Raw genomic sequence first — 27,799 nt, forward strand, 5'->3', positions numbered from 1 at the left:
ATTGAATATTTGAACAGTTTCCTTCACTCTCATTATTACGAACATTATTAATATTGTTAACGTAAAACAAAAATTACTTAATAAAAATTAACCCAAAAATGAGATTGGATAATTACAAAAGTACAATATAAAAATTTACAGCCTAATAATTAGATCACAGACTAACAGTGAACTAGGTTGTTGTATGACCATGACTGTAGACTAAACATGGGATAAATAATGATCTTTATGAAAATAAGATGAATATTCAGAATAAAGAGAATGACACGTGAACTTAGTAGCTCTTTCTTTGCATGTTTAGTGAATTAATTATCTTTTTTTATATTAAATTTTATAATGCATTTATTAACTTGTCTGGTTTTTTGTTAAAATAAGTGAACAGGATGATGTATATCATTTAAATATGTTCATGATAAAATAAAACAAAAATCAGAAAAAAATACTAAATCTCTTTTCCCGCTATACCCTTCAATTGTTTGGAACTTAAATTTTACTTTATTATTGAATTAAAACAAATTTTTTATAAATAAATAACTTTTCAAATGTTTTTAATTTAAAGTTTCTCTTTTGGAAAAATATATGCCACTTGGATGGAAATGTGTTAAATTTTTGCTGAGAATGTTTGCTAAATTTGTTATTTCTGCCAATTGTTTTATTTTTTGTTGCTGCTTTTTTAATTGAATTAAATACAAAAGTAATTCTAGCCAAATATTTTTAATATGTTTGATTCACAGGATGCTACTCAACTCTAAAGATAGTTGAAGGAGAGAAAAGCTGGAACCATTTTGTGAAAACTTTTTACTTTCTTTAAAAAAAGTTAGTGTACTTAATGTTAGATGCAAGCCTGAATAAATATTTAGAAGGAAATACAAATGATTGAATTTTTGAATATTATCAAAATATTAAAAATAGCCATACAGCTAAAATTATAGATACATAGCAATTAAAATTGTATGTTGGTATTATTATTGATCTCCCTCAGTATTGCGCTATTGATTATTTTCTTTGTTTTAACATGTATTATTGTTCGTGTTTTTTGTATCTTTTTTTTATTTTGCGACTGAAAAATCTATTTGACTGCTTTCACTGATTTTTATTATTTCATAGAGTAAAACTAATTATGATTAATTATAGGTTGATCGATTATAGTCAATTGCATTTTCTCTGTTATGTGCAATTGTTAATTTAAATTAATAAATTCTTTAATTAGTATTATGTCAGGGGATCACTTCTGTGACATAGCTAAAGATTTTTATGATAAATATCTTTAATTTATATGTAATCAGAATGAATTTTGGTGAAAGGATACAAATTTATCATAAATTGTGCATTTCATTTTTTGCAGGAGGAAACGCCAGATGATGATGAAACTTTTAATGTTGTTACAAGCTTGAAGAAAGTGTCAATTTTTTATTCATGCCATAATATTGGAAATTGGAATATATGGCCTTTCATCTTTAAAGATGTTGTTGAAGCTAAGAATGGAAATAAAGCATTACCTGAAGAAGTACGTAATTTTTATAGTTATAAAATTGTTAAAAATGTTTAACTGTTTCATAAACTTAATATCACAAAAATATGATAACTTGAATCAAATGTTTGAATTTATAAATTTAATTCATTCATCATTTTCGTACATTAGTACATTTTCAGGAATTTACATGCAAATCACAGTTTTTTCCCCTTGTTTATATGTTATTTAAAAAAAAATTAATATAATTTAAAATAAGCAGAAGTTAATTACATTATATTCTTGTACAATTTTTTTTTGCAGGCTGTCAAATACTGTATATCTGCATGCTTCTTTGGAATTCTTTGGGATTTACATCATTTGGAAAAATTAGCTAAAGATGGCGAAGCAGAAGAAAGTAAAGTAGCTGAGGTTAAAAATCGTTTGATAAATTTCATGGAAACGATGAAAGAGATGCTTGTAACTAGTACTAGCCAAGTTTATAAAGAAGAAGTTAGTATTTATTTACATATTATGTTTTCTTCTTTTTAAGAAAAAAATGTTTTCCTTCCTTTTAAATATTTTTTTTTAAATTACTAATTTAATATATTTGTTAATTGATTTAAAAATATCAAAATTTAATTTCTTTCTGGGTTGCTGATTAAAGTACTATTCTATTATAAACATATCATTTAGAATTTTATTTTCCCCATTGACTGGAGAAAATGTATGAAGTGCTTTGTTTCTCAGAAAATGCTTACTAATTTGTTGTTCTTTTTTTACTATCTCTTTTTCTGTAAGAAATGAAAAAGCCAGTGTGGGTGATTGCTAGTAAGATTGAATATTATCTCTTGATTTTGATTTATTATTAATTTTTACATCTATTAGATATGTGCATGCTTTATGCTCTGTAAGCTGTTTATTATAATTTAATTCCTTATTTGCTTAATTTACTGTTATAAATAAAAAAACAATCAAATGCAATATTAATAATATCTTGTAAAACTTATTTGTTTAAAAAGGTGGCAGAAAGTTGTGTGTAAAATTTAGGGCTAGTTCAAGATATTGTAAATTACGCAATCCATATTTGTAATTATATATAAATTACATATAATTGTCCTCAGTGAAATAGTTTGGGTGATTAATTAGTATTTTGTATCTGCTAAAATAAATATTTGCTTACTATGTATGGTGATGTATTTCTTTTTCATGAATATATAGCAAATTAGTTAAAATTATCTGTTTTCTTTGACTAAATTCATGATTTATTTAAATAAATAGCTTGCATCTTTGTGTCATTTGCGTGATTTTCAAATTTCCAAAGTATGGGTAATGTTGAGATATCATAAAATATGCATGCTTCAAGAAGTCATAAAATCTTTGAAATCTTGCCTAAGAAAATAATTTTGAAATTATATATTTTTTTAATTGCATGTAATTAGAGAATTATTCTGTTCATAAACCATTGTTGACCACTGGTATTGGGTTTTAATTAATGATTAAAACCCTTGAATCAGCTGCTGAACATATTTTGCTTGCAACTATTGTGAAGCAGTATTATCTCAGAATAAATAATTTTTAAGACAAGTACAGTTTAGTAACATTCTTGATAATTATTAAAAATATTGATTTTGCAAGCTGGAAAATGGTGGAACATATATAGGTGTATAGGTCCAGGAGTATAGAATTACCGACTGTAGTGCATCTAAAGATCTTACCAATTTCTATATAATTCAGTTTGCTGATTACTTTAAAAACAATGTTAAATGTTAAAAAAAAGACTTGTTAACAATTTTTTACAAATTGGTAATTGAGAAGATTGAAAAAATGAATACTGAATATAGTTAATTTAAAATGTAGTTTTATTACAGTATTGGTGGTAAATATTTTATTTATTTCAGTATATTTATTGTTATCTTATTCTTGTAAATGAAATTATTTTAGTTTAACAAAGCACAGAATTGCTATGATATTTGACAGGTTGTAAGTGAGGATTAAATAATAAAACAAGTTTGTGTAGAATCAGTTTTATCTAATGACTTGAAGAAGACTGATGATATCTTTGTTGTATGTTTTAAAGTTAATACTTTTTTAACTTGCCTGAAAAGTAGTGATTGCTACAAAAGTGGTCACAAGCATATGAAAAAGAAAAAATAATTTAAAAAAATTATATTAATGAAGGCCATAATAATAGCCTAGCCTAATTTGTATTTGACACATCCATACATGTCTGTACATTTGTACTGGTTGATGTTATTTATTATTGATATTTCTTTCTCTTATTTTTAGGCATATTTAGTAATTTGTGACTTGCTGGTTGTATTTTGTAATCAGTTACAATCAAATCCACATGCTGTACTTGCCGAGCTAGTTTACGAAGCAGATCGTCCATTGCAAATAATGCTGAATGATTTCATTCAGAACAATGTTTTTATTTATGAAGAAGAAGGTAATATGCATCATAAGTGATGAAAAATATTGTTTCTGTTACTAATTTTTTTTTTTACCCTTTTATTCAAAAAGTAGTAGAAAAAGTAAGCACTCAAAAGATGGAAGTGTTATCATTGTGCAAAAATTTAATTTTTATCTTTTGATAAGTCTTCACATTTTGGGCATCTGTGGTTCTCACCCCCCACCAAAAAAAAAAAACAAAGTCATTTCTCATGAGTGCAATTTTATTATCGCAACCCAAAATGTTTTAATCTCATGTTGGTAAGTGTAGTAATGTTGTTTTAACTTACAGTATTTATATAACAATTATGCTATTTTTGGTGGTATGTTATAAAAATTTTGTTCCATGCTAATATTTTACCTATAATTTGTATTGCATCAGATTTGTTTTATGAGCTTCTACCAATTCTCTGTAATATCTTACATGTCTTGCCACCTTCATCTGCAAAAAATCTTTCTTCTGTTTCTGTTCATTTTATCTATGCAGTTCTCTAATATCAGTCTGAACTCACACATGTTTCCTTATTATTTCATATTCTTCTTTCTGTGCTGCTACTCTGATGCTTCATTTCCCTTCTTCTTCCTTGCCCATTTGTCATTTTTTTTACCAGTCTTTGAATTTTGTTGATATTTCTCAAATTAGAAAAGTATTTTTTTTTGTTATTTTTTAATTATCTGTAAATTAAATATTTAAATTGGTGTTGTGTGGTTTTTATTAGATTTATTTTTCCTCTTTCTTTTTTTAATATTGTTGAAATTCTTAGTAATGAAATAATTGACTCTGACTGAAACATTTTTAAAAAAACTTGAATCTTCTATTATGAATTATAATTTGATTTAGGCTTTTAAAATGTCTAATTTTATTATACTAATAAACATAACAATTGATTAATATAAAGATATTGATATGACAGATAACTTTAACTTTATTTTATCTTTTAACAAATTGTTATATTTATATTTTTATAAAATTCAATTTAGTATAATTAATGATATGTGAAGAAAATAATTATAATGTATAACATCATTGTTCCTGAGGATGGATTAATAATCCGAAAGCGCTTGAACATTACTAATAAAGATTGTTGGTAAGTGGAAACTATTATATAAATAATTTTAAAATTATAACGTTATGATGAAAATGATGTTACTTTGTTGTATTTATAATATTTATATTGTGTCTGTTTTGAAAAAACAGGTACTCTGTTTCTTTTTTATCATAAATTTACAACTTAATTATAGGCTTGCAACCATACTTTGTTGAGGATTAGTGACTTTTTCAGAAAAAAAGTTTCTGGCTTCTGTGTCAAATTTTAATAGAGGCTTTAATGATTATTTGACCAGAAAATATTTATTCTTTTTTTTTTTTGAATAGGGTAGTCTCAGTTGATGCTATGAATGAATTTCTATAATCTATTTGCTCTGAACTGTATTATTTTTTTTTAGGAAGTAGAAATTATTTCTTACAGTTCTTCGATTACAGAAACTCAGTTATTTAAATTTAAATTTGAAAGTTATTGTTATGTTATATTTTGAAGAGTTAAAAAATACTAAGTATAGGTATAAAAAACAGTTTTAGGTGCAATTATAATAACTTAAATATACCTTTATTACAACAGTTTTTAATTTTCAAATATTCCTTTGATGTATAAGGTATACAAAATATTTATTTAGTTTTGAAAACTGAATTAAATGCTTTTTCTATTTAAAAATAAAAAAAGTATTATCATATAGATTTGTAATTGTGACCACTGAAAAAGTTTGAAGACAGCGAATTGCAAGCATTATTGGGTGAGGATGATGCCCAAACGCAACAACAACTTGCGGATCAATTACATATAACACGAGAAGCTGTCTCTATATGTTTGAAAGCCATGGGAATGATCCAGAAGATGGGAAAATGGGATCCACATGAACTGAATGAAAGACAGCAAGAAAACCGAAAAACCCCTTGGGAATTGCTGCTCGCCTGGTACAAAAGAAAGTCGTTTCTCCATTGAATTGTGACAGGTGATGAAAAGTGGATATATTTTGAGAATCCTAAGCGTAAAAGATCATGGGTAACAACAGGTGAACCATCGACATTGATTTCAAGGCCAAATCGCTATGGAAAAAAGACAATGCTCTGAATTTGGTAGGATCAGAAGGGTGTTATCTTTTATGAGCTGCTAAAACCTGGCGAAACCGTTAATACAGACAACAAATGATTGATTTGAATCAAGCATTGTGTGAAAAATAACCAGAATATCAAAAAAGGCAACACAAAGTGATTTTGCTTCATGATAATGCACCATCATACACAGCAAAACACCGGTCAAGGAAGCGAATGAGGTGTTCATTTGGGAAATACTTTCACATGCAGCTTACTCACCCAACTTGGCTCCCTTCGACAATTATTTATTTGAATTGATGAGACACGCTTGCTGAGCAGCGCTTCACTTTTTATGAAAATATAAGAAAATGGCTTGATGACAGGTTTGTCTCAAAAGAGCAACCTTTTTTTTTTTGGCGTGGCATTCATAAATTGTCAGGATGGAAAAATATGTAGCTAGCGATAGACAATATCTTGAATAAAATATTTTTTATCATTTTCATACAATAAGTGTGTATTTTCTATACAAAAATTCTGGTGTTGTATTTACACACCTGGTATATCAGCAGACCAGCTGCATATGCAACATTATATATACATTTAGTTGCTGTATATGCAACATTTCTTTATACGATTTTAACTGTCCTCTTTGTGAAATTGTTATTTTCTTATTTAACTATACCATATTTTTATCTTTACTACTGAAAACTCATAACATAAGGATAGTTATAAAAACCTGTAGAATTAATGCATAATATGAAACAGTTCACTTAAAAAGTCCTGGATTCAGTTATTAGATTTTTATCATATTACATAATTCTTATATACAAGTATTCTAACAAATCTTGCAATGAAGCTATAAAGTTACAGAGAATTAAAATAGAAAACTTTACTGCAGAAAGTTATGAAGTTACATAACTCATAAATATGAGCTAGACTTTAATTTGTCAGATGAAGCAAATGAGATAGCCAAGTTAAAAAAAACAAAACTCGCTAGGTAATGATGTCAAAATTACATAGAAGTATCTATAAAGAATTATTTCTTCAAATTATTATGTTAATTTAATTGCAGAAGCAGATGAAATTCGATAAAAAATTTTATTTATGAATCTTTTTTTTTATTTAGTATAATTCCTAAAATGAAGTGGCTGCCCATTTTATGAGTAAAATTTTTTAAAGGAAGAAATTAAATTTTCTGTCTTACAGATTGGAATTTTTTCAGAGTGGTGCAAGTCAGTTAAACTGCATGGTAGAATTTGAGTAGAAGTGACATATCAAATTTAAATAGCAAAAGGAATGGGTTTTATGGAGTCCACCTTTGAACTCTTGAGTTTACAAACTGTTACAAAAGTAAAAGGATCAAAATATTGTATTAATCTTTAGGTCCCATTTTATTTTATGTTTAAATTAATTTATAATTATTATTTTTTTTTTTTGCAGATGATTTGGATGAACATTCAAAGATTGAAGAGCTACACAAGAGAAGAAATTTTCTGGCTTCATACTGCAAATTAATAGTTTATAGTATGATGCCTATATCTTGTGCTGCAGATGTTTTTAAACATTATGTTAAAGTGAGTGGTTAATGTATATTTTAATACTGATTATCTATAGCCAATTTTTTTTGCCTTAAAGATTATTTTAATAGAATATGTATCTGATTTGACTATTTAAAAATTTAGAGATTGATGACTTGTACACCATGGAGACTGAATGTGACTAATTCAACTTTTTAGTAGTAGTTTTTTTTTAATCTTAAGTTTACTTTTTGAATTAGATATAGTTTGAAAGTGAAGATCACTCTTACTGATAATTTTATATATATTTTAGAAACAAGGTCTTATTACAGAACCAGTAGGTTTTGTTATTGGGTTGGTTGTAAGATTTGGTTGAATAATCTCCTTATATTAGGAAGTCTAAGTAAAAAAAGGAATGCTAACTCTTAGAGATACTCTAAATGACCACTTAAATGTGATGTATTATAGAAATAATTTTTTCCTATTTGTAGATTATTCTTTATTTTCTTAAATAATTGATGATTTAATTATGGTTGTTCTCAATAATATATCTAATTATTTAATAATGTTTGTTACTGAAATGTCTTATTAGTATTATGATTACTTTTTAATTAATTTCAGTCATATAATGAGTATGGAGATATAATAAAAACAACCCTTGGCAAAGCAAGAGAAATAAACAAAACAAACTGTGCTCGAACAATGGTTGCTAGTTTAATATCACTATTTAAAGAACTGCAGAGGGATGCAGGAACAATACGCATCAATAGACAACTTGATGAATTCAGCAGTCTTAAGGTAGTTTTTTGTATATAATAAATAAATCTGATCCAAAATTTAAAGTATTAAAGTGAATATGATTTGATATTTTGTTTTAAATGTATTGTATAAATCTGATTCTCTTTTCTTTAAATTACTAAGAATAATAGAGTGGGAAAAGAAAAAGCTGACAACTTTTTTTTTATAGGCAGAAATGTAGCATATATAAAATAAAAAAATATCTTATCTGTTAGTCATATTTATATTATATACAACTGTAAAAAATAAAATGAAAAATAGTTTGTGTTCTACCTTATATGTTCTTTATTTATGAAAAAGGAACCATTTGAAAAAGGGACTTTATCATTAGTCTAAGAATTGTTAAATGACTTATCTGTTTAATCGAACCATTATGACACATTTAAAAACATAATGCATGTGACAGTCAGTAAACTAAATGAGAAAAAATGCTAACACCTTTTTTTATGATTTTTTTTTTAAGTTCATAATGTACGTATGTATTTTATTTCTTTACACAGATTTAAAAGCTTGGAGTAGGCAGTTTAATAATTGCACAAAAATAGTGCATTGGTGCGCTTCTGTGCAATTCACTGGGACTGTTATTAATTTATAATCTTATAAATATTTATAATCTTCTTATTTTAGGAACTTGCAAAAAGGTTTGCGCTGTCATTTGGTCTGGATGCGATCAAAAATAGAGAAGCAATCACCGCTTTACATAGAGAAGGAATACTTTTTGCTGTTACTCCTGGAGATTATATTGATGATCCTACTGGACCTCCACCTAATTTACCATTCCTTGAAATACTGACTGAGTTTACAAACAAGTTGCTGAAACAAGATAAACGTATTGTGTAAGTATTATAATGAAGTATTTATTGCGATCTGAAATGATCGATTAATGATAATTTAAAGATCAGTATTTTCAAAAAGATAATAGATAAATATCAAATTAAATTTATTTCATTTTGTAATGTGTTGTTATTTATTACATTCCTTTTTTGTATGTTGGTCTGTTTTAAAGTTCTTAATTGATATTTATCTTAAAGTATAAAAGAAAAGGTAACTCCAAAAATCACATTTAAATTGTAAATTAAAACTATACTAAATGCATAATTATTGATATTATAAAATATGAACCAGCTAATTAAATATCATGTAGATTAGCATATTTTTATTAAGATAGAAAAAAAAGTGATAGTTTACAGACATAAACTGCATAAGTTAAAAATAACGTTACTTTATTCAGATTGAAAGTTCTCATCTTTTCACCAATTGTTGGTTGCTTAACATATTCGAGGATAATTAAAATTATACTTTATGCAACAATGGTATAATACAATATAGGAATAGATACAAAGAGCAGATTTAAAAAAAAAAATAATTTACCTTTGTTTTATCATTTATGCCACACGTCCAAAATTATGTTTTAGAATGTTAGCCAAAATTTTGACGTATTTTATGATTGAAGTTCATGCCATTCACATTGTGTGAATAGTTGTATGTTATATTTGTAATTTATGTCCTAAAATTATAATTAATTTACAAAAAATTTGTAAAACAGATTACTTACAAGGAAAAGAATTACATTTAAGACTACAACCTGACTGACTACCTTTTATGACACTTTTATATATGTATGAATGTTGATGGAACTATTGAAACATTTGCCAGGGTACAACTCTGGTTTATCTTTATAAGTGTTAAAAATGGGGTACTGCCTTGTGCTGTTTTTACCTGCATCACTTTCTTCTTCTATTATCTTTTGAATCAGGTCTGTTGTTTTTATACTGCGGTGCTGTGTGCTGCATCATGGTGTTGGATTGACAGTTGGTGTTTCTATTGATGAAGAACTGATTCAAATACGGCCAGCCAAAAATCATAGTGACATTTTTAGTTTTATCAGTATTTGCATTCATAATATAAAGTAACTGGATATTGACCAGAAACATGAAGAATGTGAATGAAAATCTTTATGAATCTAAGCATTTTACGTTTGCTAGGATAGTAAGAAAACAGCTGATCTCCGTGATTTACATCTTTCATAGAAGCATTTTACTTCAATACTGGAACTGGTTTCTGTTGTTCTTTATGGTGCTTATTTACAAAAGTAACCATACCATTTTTGTGTTCAGAGGATATGTAATTAACAGTTCTTTTATCCTTTCATTTATGAAAGGATAAAAGAATTTCTGTTAGCATATTATGCGATAGTTTAGCTCTTCTTCTCCCTCTTTTTTCTAGTAAACGCTGTTACTTCTATGCGGATTTGAATACTAGGTCATAGATACCAGTGTTCTTTGATGGTTGGGTTTCAATTAACCACAAATCTCAGGAACGGTTGACCTGAGACTGTACAAGACTATATTTCATTTACGAATGGTTATCTTTAAAGTAAAGACCGTTTCATTGTAAAAAGGTTTATTCTAAAAACTTTTAAATATTTTTTATTTCTCGTAACTACATACCTTATACTACTTCTCTTTTTAATCGCTACGTGAATTAAGACATTTATAATAGTGATACACCAACTTCAATATATAATATATCCTCATCATATTTTTCTTTCACCAGTCCATTTAGCCACTGATTAACAGCATTTTTAAGTTCATCGTCACAGGCAAATTGCTTACTACTCAAAAATTCTTTCAATTTCCCAAATAAATTGTAATCAGAAGGAGCTAAGTCTGGAATGTATGGTGGGTGATCATAAATTTACCATTCAAATGTTCTCACTAAATCACGTGTTGGATCTGCAACATGTAGATGTGCATTATTGTGCAGCAGGATGATGCTGTTGGTCAACCGCCGATGTCGCTGATTTTGAATGGTGAGTCATAACTTACGTAGAGTTTCGCAGTAGGCTTCTGCATTTATAGTCATTCCACGTGACATAAAATTAATCAGCAGTATACCAAACCGATCCCAAAAGACTGTGGCCATCAGTTTGTGTCCAAATGGTTGTGGCTTGACCTTTGTTGGTCTGGTTGGTAATTGAGGATGATGCCATTCACTTGACTGCCGTGTTCTCTTTGGATACGTAATCCATGTTTCATTGCCAGTAACAATTAAGCAACTCATCACCTTTTTCTGTGTAGCACATAAAAAATTCCAAACCAGAACCCATTCAGATTTTTTTACGATGTTCCGTTGAGATGTGCGGCACCCAATTGCACAACCCTTCTGTAGCATAAATGTTCATGAACAATGCGACTAATAACAGCTCTTGAAACCTCAGGAAACAGAAGGATCAGGTTGGAAATCGTTGAGTGACAATCTTTTCTGATTTCATCATCTATTTGTTTCAACAAGTCCTTTTGTGATTATTGAGGGCCTGTCCGAACGTTCTTCATCATGCACATTAATTCTGTTATTTTTAAACCTTTCACACCATTTTCAGACGTTTCTTTCATTCATTACATTATCATGGTACACAGCAACCAACTGCTTATGAATTTCAGCCAGATTAACATTTTGATGGTTTTAAAAACATATGACTTCATATATTTCACAGTTGGCAGCAACATCAATTTTCCTATTCATTTTATAACGTAATAACTCACATACTTAGTTTTTTATTTTTTATATATTGGTGTATCACCAACATATGCCAATAAGACATAAAACCGTCATGTTATCAATAATAAGAGTAAATCATGAGCATTTTTATTGTTAAAGTAATCTGTCAGTGGGCTCATGTCATGAAGATTATCAGTGACATTGTCTCCCATTATTTACCATTTGTAGATATCTCATAATTAAAAGGAATCAATCGCGACTACTCTTTTACTGGTGAAACCATTGCATTGCCAGTTAAGTAAGCAATGTATCTTTCAATAGTCTTGAAGACTGTTCATCCTTCATAGGACTGTTCTAGTATGCATCAATAAACCAATAAGGAACTCATCACTATAGGTTTATCTCATGCTTTAGGTTCATCTATTGTAAATTATTTAAAATGTGATGTACATGATTTTGGGCTTTTAGAGGCAATTTATAAACCCATATTTAATTGTTTTTCAAATATTTTCAAGAAATATATTACAAATGTTAAAGTAGTTGATCATTTGTGTGTTTGCAGCAACTGGAAAAAAGTATTTTATTTTTCCTCGTAAGTGGGATATTTTTCAAACCACTAATTGCTTTACGTAGTTGCCATACTGGATTTAGTTTGATATCGGATTCATTTTCACTTTGGTTAGCAAAATTTCATTTATACCATCCATTATAAATACTAGCACATACTATGAGGGTCATTCATATATAAATTGCAATTTGTTTATATAGCTTTGTTTACTTTTTGCAGTCCTTTTATAGTAAATGACCAACTAACCTAGAGTCAATTTTTTTTTTTACTGATATCCCAGCCAAGTCCAATTTTTATAGCAAGGGAAATCTGATATTTCTGTCTTGCTTGAAATTTACTTTCTCTGCAATTTCCAACGTTTATTTTATTACATTATGACACTTGAAAGTTTATTTTTAAGTTAATGAATTTATTTTCATACTTAAAAAATTATTTTATTTTAATTGCTAGTAAGTAAAATTAAAAAAAAATAATATAATAAAATTAAAAAAATCATAAAATAATGCAAATTAAAGCTACAACTAAATGTTAATAATTGTTATTCTTATATAATGATTTATTATTATTATTTATAAAAAAATATGCAAAATACAAAAAAAAATGTTCTGCGATATTTTTTAACACAGTGATGCTTCTGAAAACATTCACCAGGATGAAGGCCTGGCTTTTGACTGCAAGTATTGCAGTAAAACACAGTTTTTTTTCTATCACCCTTCACCATCGTATCACTACCACTGCACAGTCTTTATGCTTATTTGATGCTCCTTTATAAATAAAATGAGGTTTATTATTCAAACACTTTTCGGTATGAGAACTTGAGGGTTGCCCTCTTTTTCTTTCCTGATTACGGACATCACCGACCAGTTGGTAAAGCAAACGTTTGTGAAACCTTTTATGAGTGAGAGCATTTTCATTTTCTACCTGTTTATCCCAGCAATATAACAAATAGGCATTTACAATCCCAACCTCGAGTAGCCAAAAGAACATCTTTCACTACCACTTTATAGATTTTCCTGCAAATGTGTAGCTAGCTATATAATCGTCACCTTGATCAACTGCACTCATCTTAGCTGTGTAGTCACAAATTATGGTTGATTTGTTGAACTCAATCATATTATTTCTATTTACTCTTTGAACAGTCTATGTTGTGTTATGATGTGTTGATAATATAGAAACTATCTGTTTGTCTTTCTGTGCAAGTAATGTCATTTTGGTGCCACAATATGCAACCTGCTCATGCACTCTAATTTAAAAATTTTTAAGAACTTCAGGGATTCCCTTGTGGTTTAACATAATAACGCCAGTGATATGCACTCTGTGCTTATAAAGTTCAAGTGCTAAATTAGGACTGGTGTAAAACCAACCATTATGTAAATGATAACCTAAACTCTGACTGTAAGGCACAACTAAAGGAAGTTCTGGTTGATCCAGAGCGTCTGTTGTTGCCTTCCCAAAATAGGGAATAAATGTACATACTCATTCAATCACTTACGCAAATTACTCATGCAATTTGGTAAAACAAAAATGCGTAGACACCATTTTGTGGGCTTCATAGGGTTGTAGCATTTAAATTTAATTCTTCCTTTAAAACCCTCAGTACTTTCATTGATAACAATATCTTGTGCTGGAATAAAATTTTCCCTATACTGTTTATCAAGATACGCTGAAACATTTCTTACCTTTCCACCTCTCGAACAAACTCCTGCATTTGGCTGATTTAGAGAATATAAATGAAATACCCAAAAAATTTGAAGGAAGTGTTGACGTACAAATATATCTTCAAAGAATGACATTTTATCTTGCCATTCTTCTGACTAATATTTTTTAATATTGGTTTTAGGGTTTGCACCTTCATTAATTATTACCTTCAGAAAAGCTTTAATTTCAACAAGGGTGACATCCTTCCAGTCCCACCTTATAGAATGTATCCTAAGTGGCATGGTTTTTTTTTCTTCTGCATATCAGTTAGTTTTGGCAACAATTTCAGACAATAATGAATCTGTAAAAAATAACTGAAAGTACTGAAATTTAGTTTTCACATTATTGTTATAATACACTGGACCACATCGTGTAACTGAAAATGGAAATTTGGGCAAATCACCATCAATTACATTGTATTTTTCCCATGAACACATTATAACAAGTATCACCAAATTGCCCATTTTCCAGAGGTAGGTCAATGTGATTAACAAAATTATCAGTGTTACTTGTGGAAATATGTTCAAATGTTGTTATAAATCAGCACATCAGTAACCTCAAATTCACTATCACTTTCTTATCTGGAAGGTGATTCAAGAGTATTTTCATTAACTGTTGGATTGCAGTCACTATCATCACTAAACAGACTTTCCGAATCGTCACTAGAAAACTTATTCATATTTTCCAATTCAAAATCTCAAATCCAATTACAACAAGAACTTCCAGCCACCTTTTGTACCTTAACTTGTTTATTCACAATTCAGACAAGATGCCAGAACATAGCCTACTAGATATGTTATCGTATGTGCATTCATTTACTGATAATAAATTTAGATTAATCAGCTGATGTTAAGCTAAATAGAATACAATATTCAGCGAGAACTGTATAAATGTTAAGTGATGCTTGGTTCAAGATTTACTGACATCTAAACATTGTGTCAAGCATTGCATAACGTTGGACTGCTACGTGAATTACATAATGTCAACTGGTTTGCGTCACTGGACCTGATGCGAATTTTAGAATATTGAGTGCATTACGCCAAAGGACTGCAAAGGGTTTATATTAGATAAAATTACAAATAAATTAGCTTATTTTTGTATTTAGTTTACTTCAACAGAAATACGTCACTCGATAGGTATCTTCCTGATCCCCTGTCAAAAAAACAAGATGGCTGCTTCAACAACCAGTTGTGGACATAATGCTTGACTGTGACATCATCTTAGTTTTTCCCCCTCCTAAAGCTTGTTTCATCAAAACAAAGATGTGGGAATCACATGGTGACAAGTCTGGACTTTTTGGTAGATGTTCAAAACATGTTCAGTGAATTTTAATGAGTTTGTTGCAAGTCTGAGCTGCTGTAATGTGGCCATGCATTTTAACAGAGAAGATGGACGTTGCAAAGCTGATGTTGTTTGTTGCGATAAGCAGCCCTGACGTCATCAAACAACTGGCAGTATTATGCCACATTTACTGTTTTTCTTTCATGCAGGAAATCAATCAGCAGCCTACCTTTTGAGTTGCAAAACACTGTTTTCAGTATTTTTCCAGTTGACGCATTTCTTGCCCTTGATCAGTGCCTCCTCCCCACTTTTGCTGTGCACCATATTTAATCTCTTGCTTTCAAGGATGGATTCATGTTTCATCGCAGGTCACAATATGGTCCAAAAATGCCTCTCCTTCCTCAAAGTGATTGAAAAGCTGCTTTCCAGACATTTATCTTTGCCTCAGTGAGAAGATGTAGAACCTACCTTGCTGATACTTTGGTGTATCCAAGGGGCTCCCAACACTTATGCCCACATCTGATGTAATTTAAGCAACAGATGTGCAGCAGTCACCTTCCATAAGGTCACGAATGGGCTGAATGTTGTTATCATTAACTGTTCCATACATGACGTTTGTGACTGTCGTTCTCCACTGCATCATGGCCACTTAAAAATTTTTGGCTCAATCAAATGATCAAACATTTGGATGATGGAAATTTTTTGAAATTGTGTATGCTACACAACACATTGTTGTACACTTAAACTCTTAACTGGCATGAGAATTCCCTCACACCAAAGCTGAGTTCATACTGATAGCATTTAACTATATAAACAAATGATCTGAATCCATGTTATGCATATGACAAGATTCCCTTACCACAATTTGGAAACCAGTCATTCACTCAGCTACTGTTCTTGACCTGAATCCAGATCAGTAGCAGAAAATATGTTTATATGCTTCTTGTTTATTCATTCATGTTTCTTGGTATTAATGTTTAGATTTTTTTTTAAATACATTTACTCAATTGTCTTTCCTGTTTGCAGATAATTTTTATTGGTCTTTTCTTGGCTTAATATTTTCTCAGATTAGTATTGATTAAATTTACCTTACATATTTTTCCACAGTTTTGTTTCTGATATTCAGTACTTTACTTATCTTCATTTCTACAATTATCAGCTACTGCTCTCTATTGTGATATTATTTTATGTTTATTTTCAACAAAGTAAAAAGTAATTGAAGGAAGGAGGTGATGTTGTATGTGTGTTAATTGAATGGTTCACTTTGATGTTATTTTTACAGCTGTTTGGTCTTTGTAAAGCGGAATGCTTTATTGTTTCTTACTGAGCTTTTAAATTAATGCCCAAAACTAAGTAGTATTTGAGGGTTTGTGTCTTGCATTATAGATGTTTTTTTATTGTGAAAATATTGTATACTTTGATCTCTCCTGTTGTCATGAGTTAGTTGGGAATATTTAATGCAAGTTAACAGTTGTATTTCAAAAGAAGAATGCATAGTAAACATTTTTTATAAGTTATAAAAGATAAATTTTTAATAAATTCCATATATTTGCAATTCTTCCATGATTTCTGTTAATTAATGCAAATAATTTAATTCTTTATAAATCTTTAATTTATATATATAGTTATTTTAATCAAGTGATCATTTTAAATTTATTATAATACTGTAAAGTCCAGTATTACAGAATACGCTTTTTTTTAACAGACCACAAAAATTAATTTTCATTAATTTTATATTAAATTATTTTTGCACAAGAGTAAAGTTGTGTTATTGGATTCACTATTATATGTGAGTTTAGGGCTGCATATGTCAGTACAGGGTGCCTGTGATTAGGTGATGGTGCCATTAAAACATCAGATGAATGGTTCTCATTGAACACATAAACCTTATGAGTAAAGACCAGTTAATTTTGGAAGATAAACTGAATAATCTACCCTCAACACAAAAATTTATTTGCTTTTAATCATTGTCTGCAAGTGATCAATTCATATAATGCATTTAAATTTAATTTATTGTTAAATAGCTTAAGCAAGTAAATAATTAATTCTGTTCTCTGTAAGATCATTTTTATTATATCAGGCTCAAAATAATTTTTGTTTCAAGTTAAATGTTCATAAATAATGAGTGAAAGAAACGTACTTTCATTTCATTTCAGAAGTGACGTGCTTAATTTTGTATTCCATTTAACTATGATAACGATTCTTATTAAATAAGGGATTCACTTGTGAAACAAGATTTCTTAGAAAATTGTTGTTAATATGGTGACAGTGGTTATCCGTTATTAACCAAAGCCAAGTGCCAATGAATTATCTACCGAAGCTAAACTCTTAATTGGTCATTGTATACTCAGTAAAGTAACTATACACTGACCTATGTTTTTTTAACAAAGTTTACCATTTTTGTACCTTGAAAAACCTGTTGCGGTAGTGATAAAGTGATAAAACTACATGATACTGAATAATGTTCTGTATATTTGTATGTTAAGCGAGTTGTAGGTGACCTTCACATACACACAATCACGTCTGAAATGGCATAACAATTCTTGAGATAACAAGCATCTGATTTCAAGCTTACTAAGGAAAGGAAGGAGTGAATTGGTTTCCCTTGCCTTCTTCACATAGTTAAAGATATATTTGCATACCAAGCCTACTGAATCACCAGAGTTATTAAGTTCTGCACATGACATTTTTCATGAAAAATACTGGCAGAATGTGAATAGTGCCTTTTGTAACTCAGATACTTTTCACGTATGAAAGCCATAAAAACATCTGGAACAGATCATTTAAAGCAACTAATTAATGTCATTTTCAGTTGAAAATCATTGAAAGACAATCTTCTTTTTTTCTTTTTTTTTAAGAGTTTAGAAAGATATATTTCTTTTTTAATTAAATGTATAAGTTACTGTATTCATATATGTTTATAATAGGTTATAGGAAACGTTTCTACATATTTGAATGCAAAAATAAAACATGGTGTTATATTTCAAATTGATTTTATTAAACCAAATATTTGCCACTCTGATCAACCATCTTTTGCCATATTTGAGGTGAAACCATAATCTCTTACTTAGACCGACTGTATTTTCTGGATGAAAAACTGTGATAAGTGATTTTTATAGTCTCTTTTGAATCCACCTTTTGTAGTGTTAAAAGAGTTCTGAAGAGACCAAAAATAAGTAGTGTGACAGTACAAGATCAGGACTCTGCAGTGGATGCATCAGAACTTCTCAGCCACTCTCTTAATTTTTAATGGGTCACCAAAGATGTGTAGAGACTAGCATTAATTTGATAGAAGACAACACAACACCTTTCCTATTGATCAATTCTGGTTGCTTTATCTAAATTGCTTGTTGTAATCTTTCCATTTGTTGACAATAGATGTCAGACAAAATCATTTGATTTGGTGGTAGCAGCTTATACATCATTCCTTTTCAATCTCACTATTCATACAGCATCACTTTACTGGTATCAATCCTGGCTGTATGATCTTTTGCAGAGCTTTACCATTTTTGACCACATCTTTCCTGTATACTGTTTGTATATGTGATCCATTATTCATAGCTTGTAATGAGTAATTTAAAAAATGGAATAATTTCATTCCATTTTAGCAACACTTCATAGATGGAAATTTGATCCCTTAAATTTTGTTAACTCATATGGTATCTGAGTATTTTTTTTGTAACCAGCTATCTTCAAATGGTTTAAAAATATTTTGTGATTGATTTTTAGTTCGTTATTGATTGCTAAAATTTTTTTCCATGATTTTATTGATTTTTTCAGTCATTTGCTAGCTAGAGCAAGGTGCATCATTGACATCAAAATTTCAACATTGAAAATGCTAGACCTAGCTTTGTGCAACATGTACTGATTACTGCATCTTGTCCATAAACTTAGAAATTTTTTTAGTTGCTAGAGTTGCATTCTTCCCTTTTTTGTAATAACATTTAAAAACGTACTGCATTTCTTCTTTATATTCATTCATTTTCAAAATTAAAATAACCTCTAAATAAATAAACTAATATAATCTTAACCTTTTTAAAAATACTCATGATAAATCACCTTTCGAAATTATTCAAGTGTTGTCAGATTTGATTAATATTATACCAGAATTTTGCAATCCTAGTCATGTACCAGGAGAATACAAAAAACCTTTTCCCCATTTCCAATACATATATATATATATATATATATATATATGTATTGTTTCAATAAAAATAATGATATAAATATTATAAAAAATTAACTAAAAAAATTTTAAAGGTGTATGGATTGAGCACAAGTAAATGAATTTGCAAGAATGGTTTAATTGATTTTATGCTTGGATTATTGGTTTATTATTATTATTACTTTTGTGTTTGCTGCTACAGTTTAAGGGCATTCAGCATTATACAACACTCAACCGTATTTTTTTAATTTAAAACCATAGTTTTAAAATTTGGGAATCATAAAATAATATACTAAAATGTGTTTATATAATCCTTCTTTATTATAAAAATATTGGCAACATTATTTTTACTTGTTATCATCACTACATCTCTTATTAGTATTATACTGTACATAATCTTGTACTACCAAAATGTCCTTTTTGTAGTGATGAAGTAGTAACAAACATAGAAAATGTTGGGTTACATGTTGGATGTCAAGCTTTACTGCTGCTGCCATTTGTTAAATATTAAATGCTTCATACATATCCTTGTGGAAGTTTAATCAGTAGTTTTATATTTTCAGTACTTTTTCCTTTTTTGGAAATGGAAAAATTTTACAGGATCACAGACATCAAGAATGCCATTTTGCATTTGTGCTAAAAATGATGTTGAATGTAAAAATAGAGTTTAATTACAGGCACAACATTTTAACATTATTCTTATGAGCTTTTGGTGTTATAGATCAAAATTGTTAAAATTTTAGGAAATATTTAAAACTTGAATATTAAAAGCTTGAATTACATACCAAGCTTATATTAATAACATTTACTTGTTAATGAGTGACAGTCTCACACTTTTCTAATTTGTTACTGTTTGTATTAATTTGTCAAAACTAATCGTGCTATTAAGAATTCATGAAGATTAATAGCAATTCATATACGATTGAATATTGGATTTAACTACTGAAATCTTACTTGGTGCATTAATATGAAGTAAACTAATGTTCTAGATAAAAGAAATTTATTCTTCTAAATTAAACTGTTAATTCTGTGTAGATTATTAATTACAGATAAACCCTTTTGTTAAATATATTATTGTTTATTGTTAAATCTGCAAGAATTTTTGGAATGTACGAAATTAAGTAAAAAAATTATCCTCACTTTTCGTTAACATGTGTATCATTTTTCTATATAGTCAGCTCCCTTGTCAATGCACTTGGTCCAGTTGTCCACAAGCTTGTGTATAACTTCCAAAAAGAAGGTTTTCAGTTAATCGTGAAGCCACTTTTGCCCTGCTTCCTGCATGTCTAAGTCTGTAGAAAATCAACGACCTCATTAAGAATCTTTGAGCAACCCAGGCATGAAATTCGGAGGAAGCAAGATCCAGGCTGTAGGAAGGTTATTCCAATACCTCAAAATTCAACTTTTTGATGGTTTGAATGGTGTGGTTAGCTGTGTGCAGGAGGGCATTGCATCCAACAATGACACACTTTTGTTGACAATAGACTTTACAGAAGCCGAGTTCATCATGGATGATTTGGTGGGCAGAACCATAATTGATGTTCAAAGAAGACGATACCTCATCGTTGATAACTTGCCTATTTACCAGAACCATCTCTTGAACTTGCTGAATCTTGTTGTCTGTGGTGGAGGTTGACAGGCATCCTGCTCCTTTTTCATGCGTCACGCTAGTCTGGCCACTTTTAAACTTATTGAATCATGAAAAAACATAGATAAAGCACTTTTTTTTACATGATAAAGCATTGTTCCTTTATTGTGACCACTCTATAATGAATTTCGGCCCCTTTCACACCCTCCGGCCAGAGAAATTAAATCACTGCTTGTGGTTCCTTAATGGTGCAAACTGTTAGCAGAGCGGAAATCTTTACACTGTAATAACCAGAAGACAAATGACGCGATAGGGATCAAATTTCCCACCTGTGATGACAGTCATATCAACTCTTAAGCACCCATGCACTGTAGGCAGTGTGACAACCTTGAAGGTGTGTTATGGTGAAAGTGTAGATAATTTTTTATTCGCCCTTGTAGTTTCATTATTAGTAACTTTACCTCAGATGATGTAATTCAGAAAATAATGAAGATTAATTTATAAATACAAGCTTTACATTTAGGATATATTTCAGCTTGTTCAATGGTTGTACAAAATTAGTTAAATAATTTGAACATTTAAATAAATGCTGGAAGTGCTGCCACTTATACTATATTTTCAACTTATCTGTATGCTATGTGTTGCATAATATTTGTGTTTATGACATCTTACTCATTTCAGCATAATACATTTATTGCACAGTTTTTTAAAATTATCATCTAGCATTAGAAGATAATTATTTTTATCTTTTTATGTGCACATTAAAGATAACATCTATCTTGTAAGATTATAAAAGAATTCTGTATTGATAGAACATAATTATTTATATTTAATATATATTAAAGGTAATCTTCGTTTATTAATTTTTATTTATAAAGAAATCTTTATTAAATAAAAGATTCTTTATTTTCAGAAAATTAACGTGTAATGAAATGTGTAATAAAAAAACTTTTAAACTGATGTATTTTTTAATACAACTTATAACTTGTAATGAACAGTGTGGTGAAGTGCAGTATTGTTGCTTGCCATGATATTCATTTCTTTGGTATGATGGAATGTTTAATAATTTATATTCATAATTTTAGGACAGACGATCATTTAAATAAATACCTTAGGTATTGTCAGTGAATAAAATATATTTTAAGCTTTAGTATGGTTTTTATGTTCTTAGGAATTCCATAATACATCATTTAAATAAACAGTGCATTGTGGCAAAGTTTTACATTTTTTAATAATTTTAAAAAAATGCTTTTTTAATTTTTAGATTAAATTACCTTGATAGACGAATTGCAGCTGGTATGCCATCTAGTAGAGGAGAAGATTGGCAGCCTCTGTTGCTTTATCGTAACTCTTTAGTGCATGGTGAGACTGATCAACCTCCAGTAACATCAAAAAGAGCATATTCAAGAAAGAAGAAGGAACCCAGTAAGTTAATTAATTTTACATTTGCTGAAATTTTCTGATGCTACATATTGTGGTAAAAATATAGATAATATTCATCTGATATTAATTAATTTTCAGCAGATATTAATATTCAGCTGATATTAATTTGTTTTGTTCTTTGTGTACTTTTTTCAATTACTATTTTTTTTATTTATATTACTTTATTTATTTGTAGCTGGTGATAAATTTTGATTTTTGAGTAGTGTTTTTACATCTCTATTTTACAAGGGTATTAACATATTTAATTTATTACATTAATTTTTTAATAATTATTTTCTTTGTCATGTTGTTTGCAGTGTCTCATATAAATCATAATCCATTAAACAGCTTAAATTATCTTCATTAATTATTCATACCTCTTGCTGGAATCTATATGTACAGAACCCCAAAGGGAACCCTTACTTTTGAGATCAGGGAGTGACAATTCACTTCCCCTGTACTCTAGGTTGCTCACCACACAACACATCATAAAAACAACACAACCCCATTTCATAGCACAACAGGATGTTCTTTTTCTGTTTAGCTTCCTTAACCACCGTAAGGTATTACTTCAGAGGATGAATGAGGATGATATGTATGAATGTAAATGAAGTGTTGTCCTGTGCAGTCTCAGGTTGACTGTTCCTGACATGTGTGGTTAATTGTAACCCAGCCACCAAAGAACACCAGTATCCATGATCTAGTATTCAAATCCATAAAAAATAACTGCCTTTACTAGAATTTGAACCTTAGAATTCTTGATTTCGAAATCAGATTATTTGTGACAACGAGTTTACCACTAGACCAACCTGGTGGATTAGCACAACAGGACTTAATCATTTCTCACACATCATTCTAATGGTCAATCTAGTGCTGTAGCCATAATCTAAGGTGGAAATTATCCTACTTTATTTTTTCCCTACTTGCTCCATGCTTCTACATTCATTATAAGTAAAATTTTTAGGAAGATCTTGCTGAATGTGAATCATGACACAGAGAGTCATAAACAATGCCCTGGACATCAGGGTTATACCATTTGTAATTAGCCGTAGCTTTAGAACATGTGCGTTCTCTGGAATAGTCTTATAAAATATAACTGGTACCTCTTATTGTGACTATGCATATTTTTTACCTCACAAATAAATGGATGTGTGTGTGTGAGAGAGAGAGAGAGCGAGAGATAGAGCATTCATTAGTATACCAGTAGAAATGACCAATATTTGTTTACTCTGTCTAATTACAGGAGTGAAGGTGCTTTTTTCTTTAGAGGAACACGTTTTGATATGTACAGCATATTGAACTATGCCATATGAATTTCAACAGAGAATCTTTTCTCTGTAAGGTACTCACAGGTACCATCTTCAAACAAGACATAAGTATTGTGTGATTAATTATAAATTCAGGATTGGTTTACAATAAGGAACACCTGTAATGTTGAAACAGAAATAAAAACTTATATTAAGGACTGATTGCTTATAACTGTAATTAGTGTTTTTAATTTGATTTTTTAAGTTTATCTTCTTTCTTTTGTAGATGATGATGAAGGAGTTGATGAAGCAGATGATCCAGGATCTGATCCAGAATTCAATGTAGGGTAAGTAACAACCTTATTAAATATTTTATTTTTAATAATTCTGTGTATTTTACACACAGTTTGTCTATTTTAACATTTTTAGCATTTCTTAATTTTGTTTTTAGGGGTTTTTTTAATAATTGGTTGGTTGCTTATTTTTATTCGTATTTGGGTAATTTGTATATGTTTAGAGGTGGAGGGATATTATGTATATACAGGTGGAAGGTTTTGTTTTGCAGTTTATTACTAAACTACAAAGTTTATTATTCTCTTAGTGTGTTATTTTGATCTTTTTTTGTGATATAACGCTATTTTCTAATAACATTTATTGTTAAGATATTAAATCTTCCTTATCTGTTTTCATTTTTATTCTTAATTTAAATTTGTTATATTTATTTTTTTATTTATTTATTTTTTTTTAGTTATAAATTGATTGTTTAAAATTATCATACAAATTCTACCTTAAATGTGCTTTACTTTTGTGAATATGTATTCTAATAGATTTTTAATTCTCTAATTTATTTATGTGCTGCTGTTTTATTTTTATGATTATTAATAATGTAATGGGACATAAATCTTTTTTTTTATTTGTTTATATGTGTAATTTTTGATTGGTAGATTTCTAATTTAATTGTACTTATGGTAAATTTATTTTCATTAATAGTTGGATTCTGAAAATTATTGTATTTATGTATTATTATTATTGTTATTATTTTTATTTAAGCTGATGGATGAAAATCATTGCAGTCATTTAATGTTTGTTAATTAAAAAACTTGTTTATTTTCCTGGAACAAGGGTGTTGTTGACTATTTTCAATTGTAAGCTATGAAGGATTGGAAATTTTTTTACCCATAAGAGATAAGGAGAATTCCTGTATTATATGTTATTGTTTAATTGGCATGTGAGTGGTTTTTTTGGGCCTACTAAAATATAATTGTTTATTCCATTTTGGATATTAAATTACATTCTTTGGTTAAGTAAAACTGAATATGTATAAAACGTTTATATGGATATGTGTTATTTATATAAAACTTTCTTAAAGTGGAAATCAGTAAATACCAATAAAATTTGTGTTTGATGTTTCCACATTAACGAATACTGTTAATGTAGAGGGGTCCATTAAAAAAAAAAGTATAATTAATCAGAAATTACATAGTAAAATTATATTAATCAAAAAATTTAATATAAATTTAAAACAATAACAAATAAATTTAAAAAAATTCTTACACAAATTTGCTATTAATGTCTATATACATCAGAGAAATGATGATAGTGAATGTCACTAGCATTCACTTTTTCTATTAAAAATCACTACACGTTTTAGACATGTTGACATAGCAGGCATTCTCAGTTCCATTATAATGGTATGATAACTTCCAATGGTATGATAGCATGTTGTGGAGCAACGTGTTGTGAAATGTCAGTAGTAGAGTAGAGGAATGAAACTATAAGATGGCAGCAACTGTAGTTTAGTGTGATACGACATTTTGTTCTCTCATTACGATTCAGTGTTATATTTCACGTATCCTCACTTACTGTTGTCATTGAATCATATCAATGACCTCACTATAAACTTGATTCCATGTAGTGCATATTATTTTTAAGCATTCAGACTAACTAGTTATTCAATGTGTTCACTTAATTTTTTCCCTGGATCATTGCTACTTTCTAATTTTGTGCTTAAATGATTGATCTTGAAGGAGGTATCTGTTTTGCATGCCTGTTCATGAACTGCTTTAAAACTTTGTCCTATTCCAGCATTATTGTAATTAGTTTATTTATTGGATTGTTCTGTTTTGTTATTCCATTCAACTTTTTAATCATTATTGTATAATTTTTTTTATTAACATGCATATTTGTGCTTTATTATAGCAATGTTTTAAAACTGTTCCATTGAAATTGTATATTTAATATAAACTATTAATATTACTTTTACTCGTAAAAAGTATTTATTTCATTGCATTTTTTTTTGAAAATATAAAACCAAAATAGTCACAGATAATGGAATATTACTGGGTCAAACATAAAACTGAAATGTCCAAAAAGAAGAAACTAAAGAACTGACTATTCTATGCTGATGAACATAACATATCTTCTTAAGGGCTTATTAAAAAAATAAATGAAAATGTAATTTTTTCAAGTATTAAATAATTTAGACTTTCATATTTGGTGAATCATAACAAAATTTATCAATGTAGACAAACCGTGCAGTAAAACATTTATATTAAATTTGTGTACAGAAAGGCTGGGAAAGAAATATCTTCCACAGAGATGTATTTCTCTATTATACCATCTGTTGTTTGAGAAATTTTTTTTTAGTTTTTGCTTTGCAAAGATAAAACATTAAAAAAAAGCTTTCCTCTTTATTAGACAAGTTCCTGTCTAATAAAGACATATTTGCTGTATTAAAAATCTTGTACATTATGAAATGATTGGGAATTGTTTTCTTTCTTTACCATTTTCTGCTTTATTTAGTGGACACTTTAGAAATATTTCAGTGTGCTGTACATATTATTTGTGTAAAACCTTTCTTCTGAAATATAATATAAAATGAGTTATTACAATTTATTAAGGATTATTTTTTCCCTGTTTTTAGTTGATATTATGCTGCTTCTGGATGTGCTATCCAACAACAGTAAATATTCAATTCATGTTTATTCTTAGGTGAATCATACTTCCACATTATTGTATAAATGCATTAAATATTGTGTAAATTTTGCATTATTGTATAATGCAATTAATTGAGTCCATTAATGACAAAAGAACATTAGTCACAAAAACAATTAAATTAATATTCAAAAAGTAACTTACTTGTATTTTTACATTTTATTTACTTTAATTTCAATCAAAACATTCCAGCAAAACAGAAAACTTATTTGCTGCTGAATTTTAAAATGCATACTGTACTGCTACTGGTTTCTGACATCATTTCTATCTGTTTCTTGTATATTTCAGAACATATGCATAGCACTACATATTATTCATGTAATTATATAATTTTTGTTAGTGACTTTTTGTAATTTGTTTAAAAAGCAACACACCTGTAATGTTTATTTGTAAATTGTCATTTGTATGGATGTAAATACAGGGGCATTGTGCAGGCATATTTATAAAACTGTTGTGGTGTAAGAAGTTCGTGATTTAAATATCTTAAATTATTTTTTTTTTAAAGTCATTTTTCATAGGGAAAAGTATAATGCATACCTTGATTCTTATCAATCATGTATCTTAACTCAGTCACATGTAATAACATTATTGTTAGGAAATGAGTTCATATATATATATATATATATATATGGGTAAATGTATGTAAAGGTTTCCTAGAAAGAATCTTTATATATTACTATCTTGTTTTTGAGCAGAACCTTAATTTCTATGAATTTTCTTATAAATATACTTCTATTTAATATAAGTAATTCATATACAGTAAAGTTTTTGGGACTAATACTAAATAGTTGGAATTCAATTCTTTAAGCCCTGTTATGATTAAAAGAAAACATTTTCATCATTTATAGGTCTTTGAACCGTGGGCTGGTTATGCTGGTTGAGTTATTGTTATTGCTTCATACAAACAGACTTTTATTTAATATTAAACATTCATCTTTCAAGTAAAGAAATAAAATTAAAAAAAAAGATTATTAACTCTTTAAAAATATCTTTGTTCCATCATTGAACCTTCTTTTGGTGCATTTTG

At 28.7% G+C, this 27,799-nt stretch overlaps 1 protein-coding gene across 3 annotated transcripts in view; it reads left to right on the forward strand.

The window, feature by feature from the left end:
- Nucleotides 1-27,799, forward strand: part of SA1 (stromal antigen) — a 138,626-nt gene that overhangs the window by 50,839 nt on the left and 59,988 nt on the right. For all 3 annotated transcript variants that reach the window (XM_075361127.1, XM_075361129.1, XM_075361128.1), the window contains exons 14-21: nt 1,346-1,507; nt 1,775-1,963; nt 3,740-3,899; nt 7,434-7,567; nt 8,132-8,308; nt 8,936-9,144; nt 22,374-22,534; nt 24,065-24,125. In XM_075361127.1, the coding sequence (XP_075217242.1) occupies nt 1,346-1,507; nt 1,775-1,963; nt 3,740-3,899; nt 7,434-7,567; nt 8,132-8,308; nt 8,936-9,144; nt 22,374-22,534; nt 24,065-24,125 (1,253 nt within the window). The remainder of the gene's footprint in view (nt 1-1,345; nt 1,508-1,774; nt 1,964-3,739; nt 3,900-7,433; nt 7,568-8,131; nt 8,309-8,935; nt 9,145-22,373; nt 22,535-24,064; nt 24,126-27,799) is intronic.

This window comes from Lycorma delicatula, chromosome 3 (assembly GCF_047948215.1).
Source record: "Lycorma delicatula isolate Av1 chromosome 3, ASM4794821v1, whole genome shotgun sequence".
Taxonomy (NCBI): Eukaryota; Metazoa; Arthropoda; class Insecta; order Hemiptera; family Fulgoridae; genus Lycorma; species Lycorma delicatula.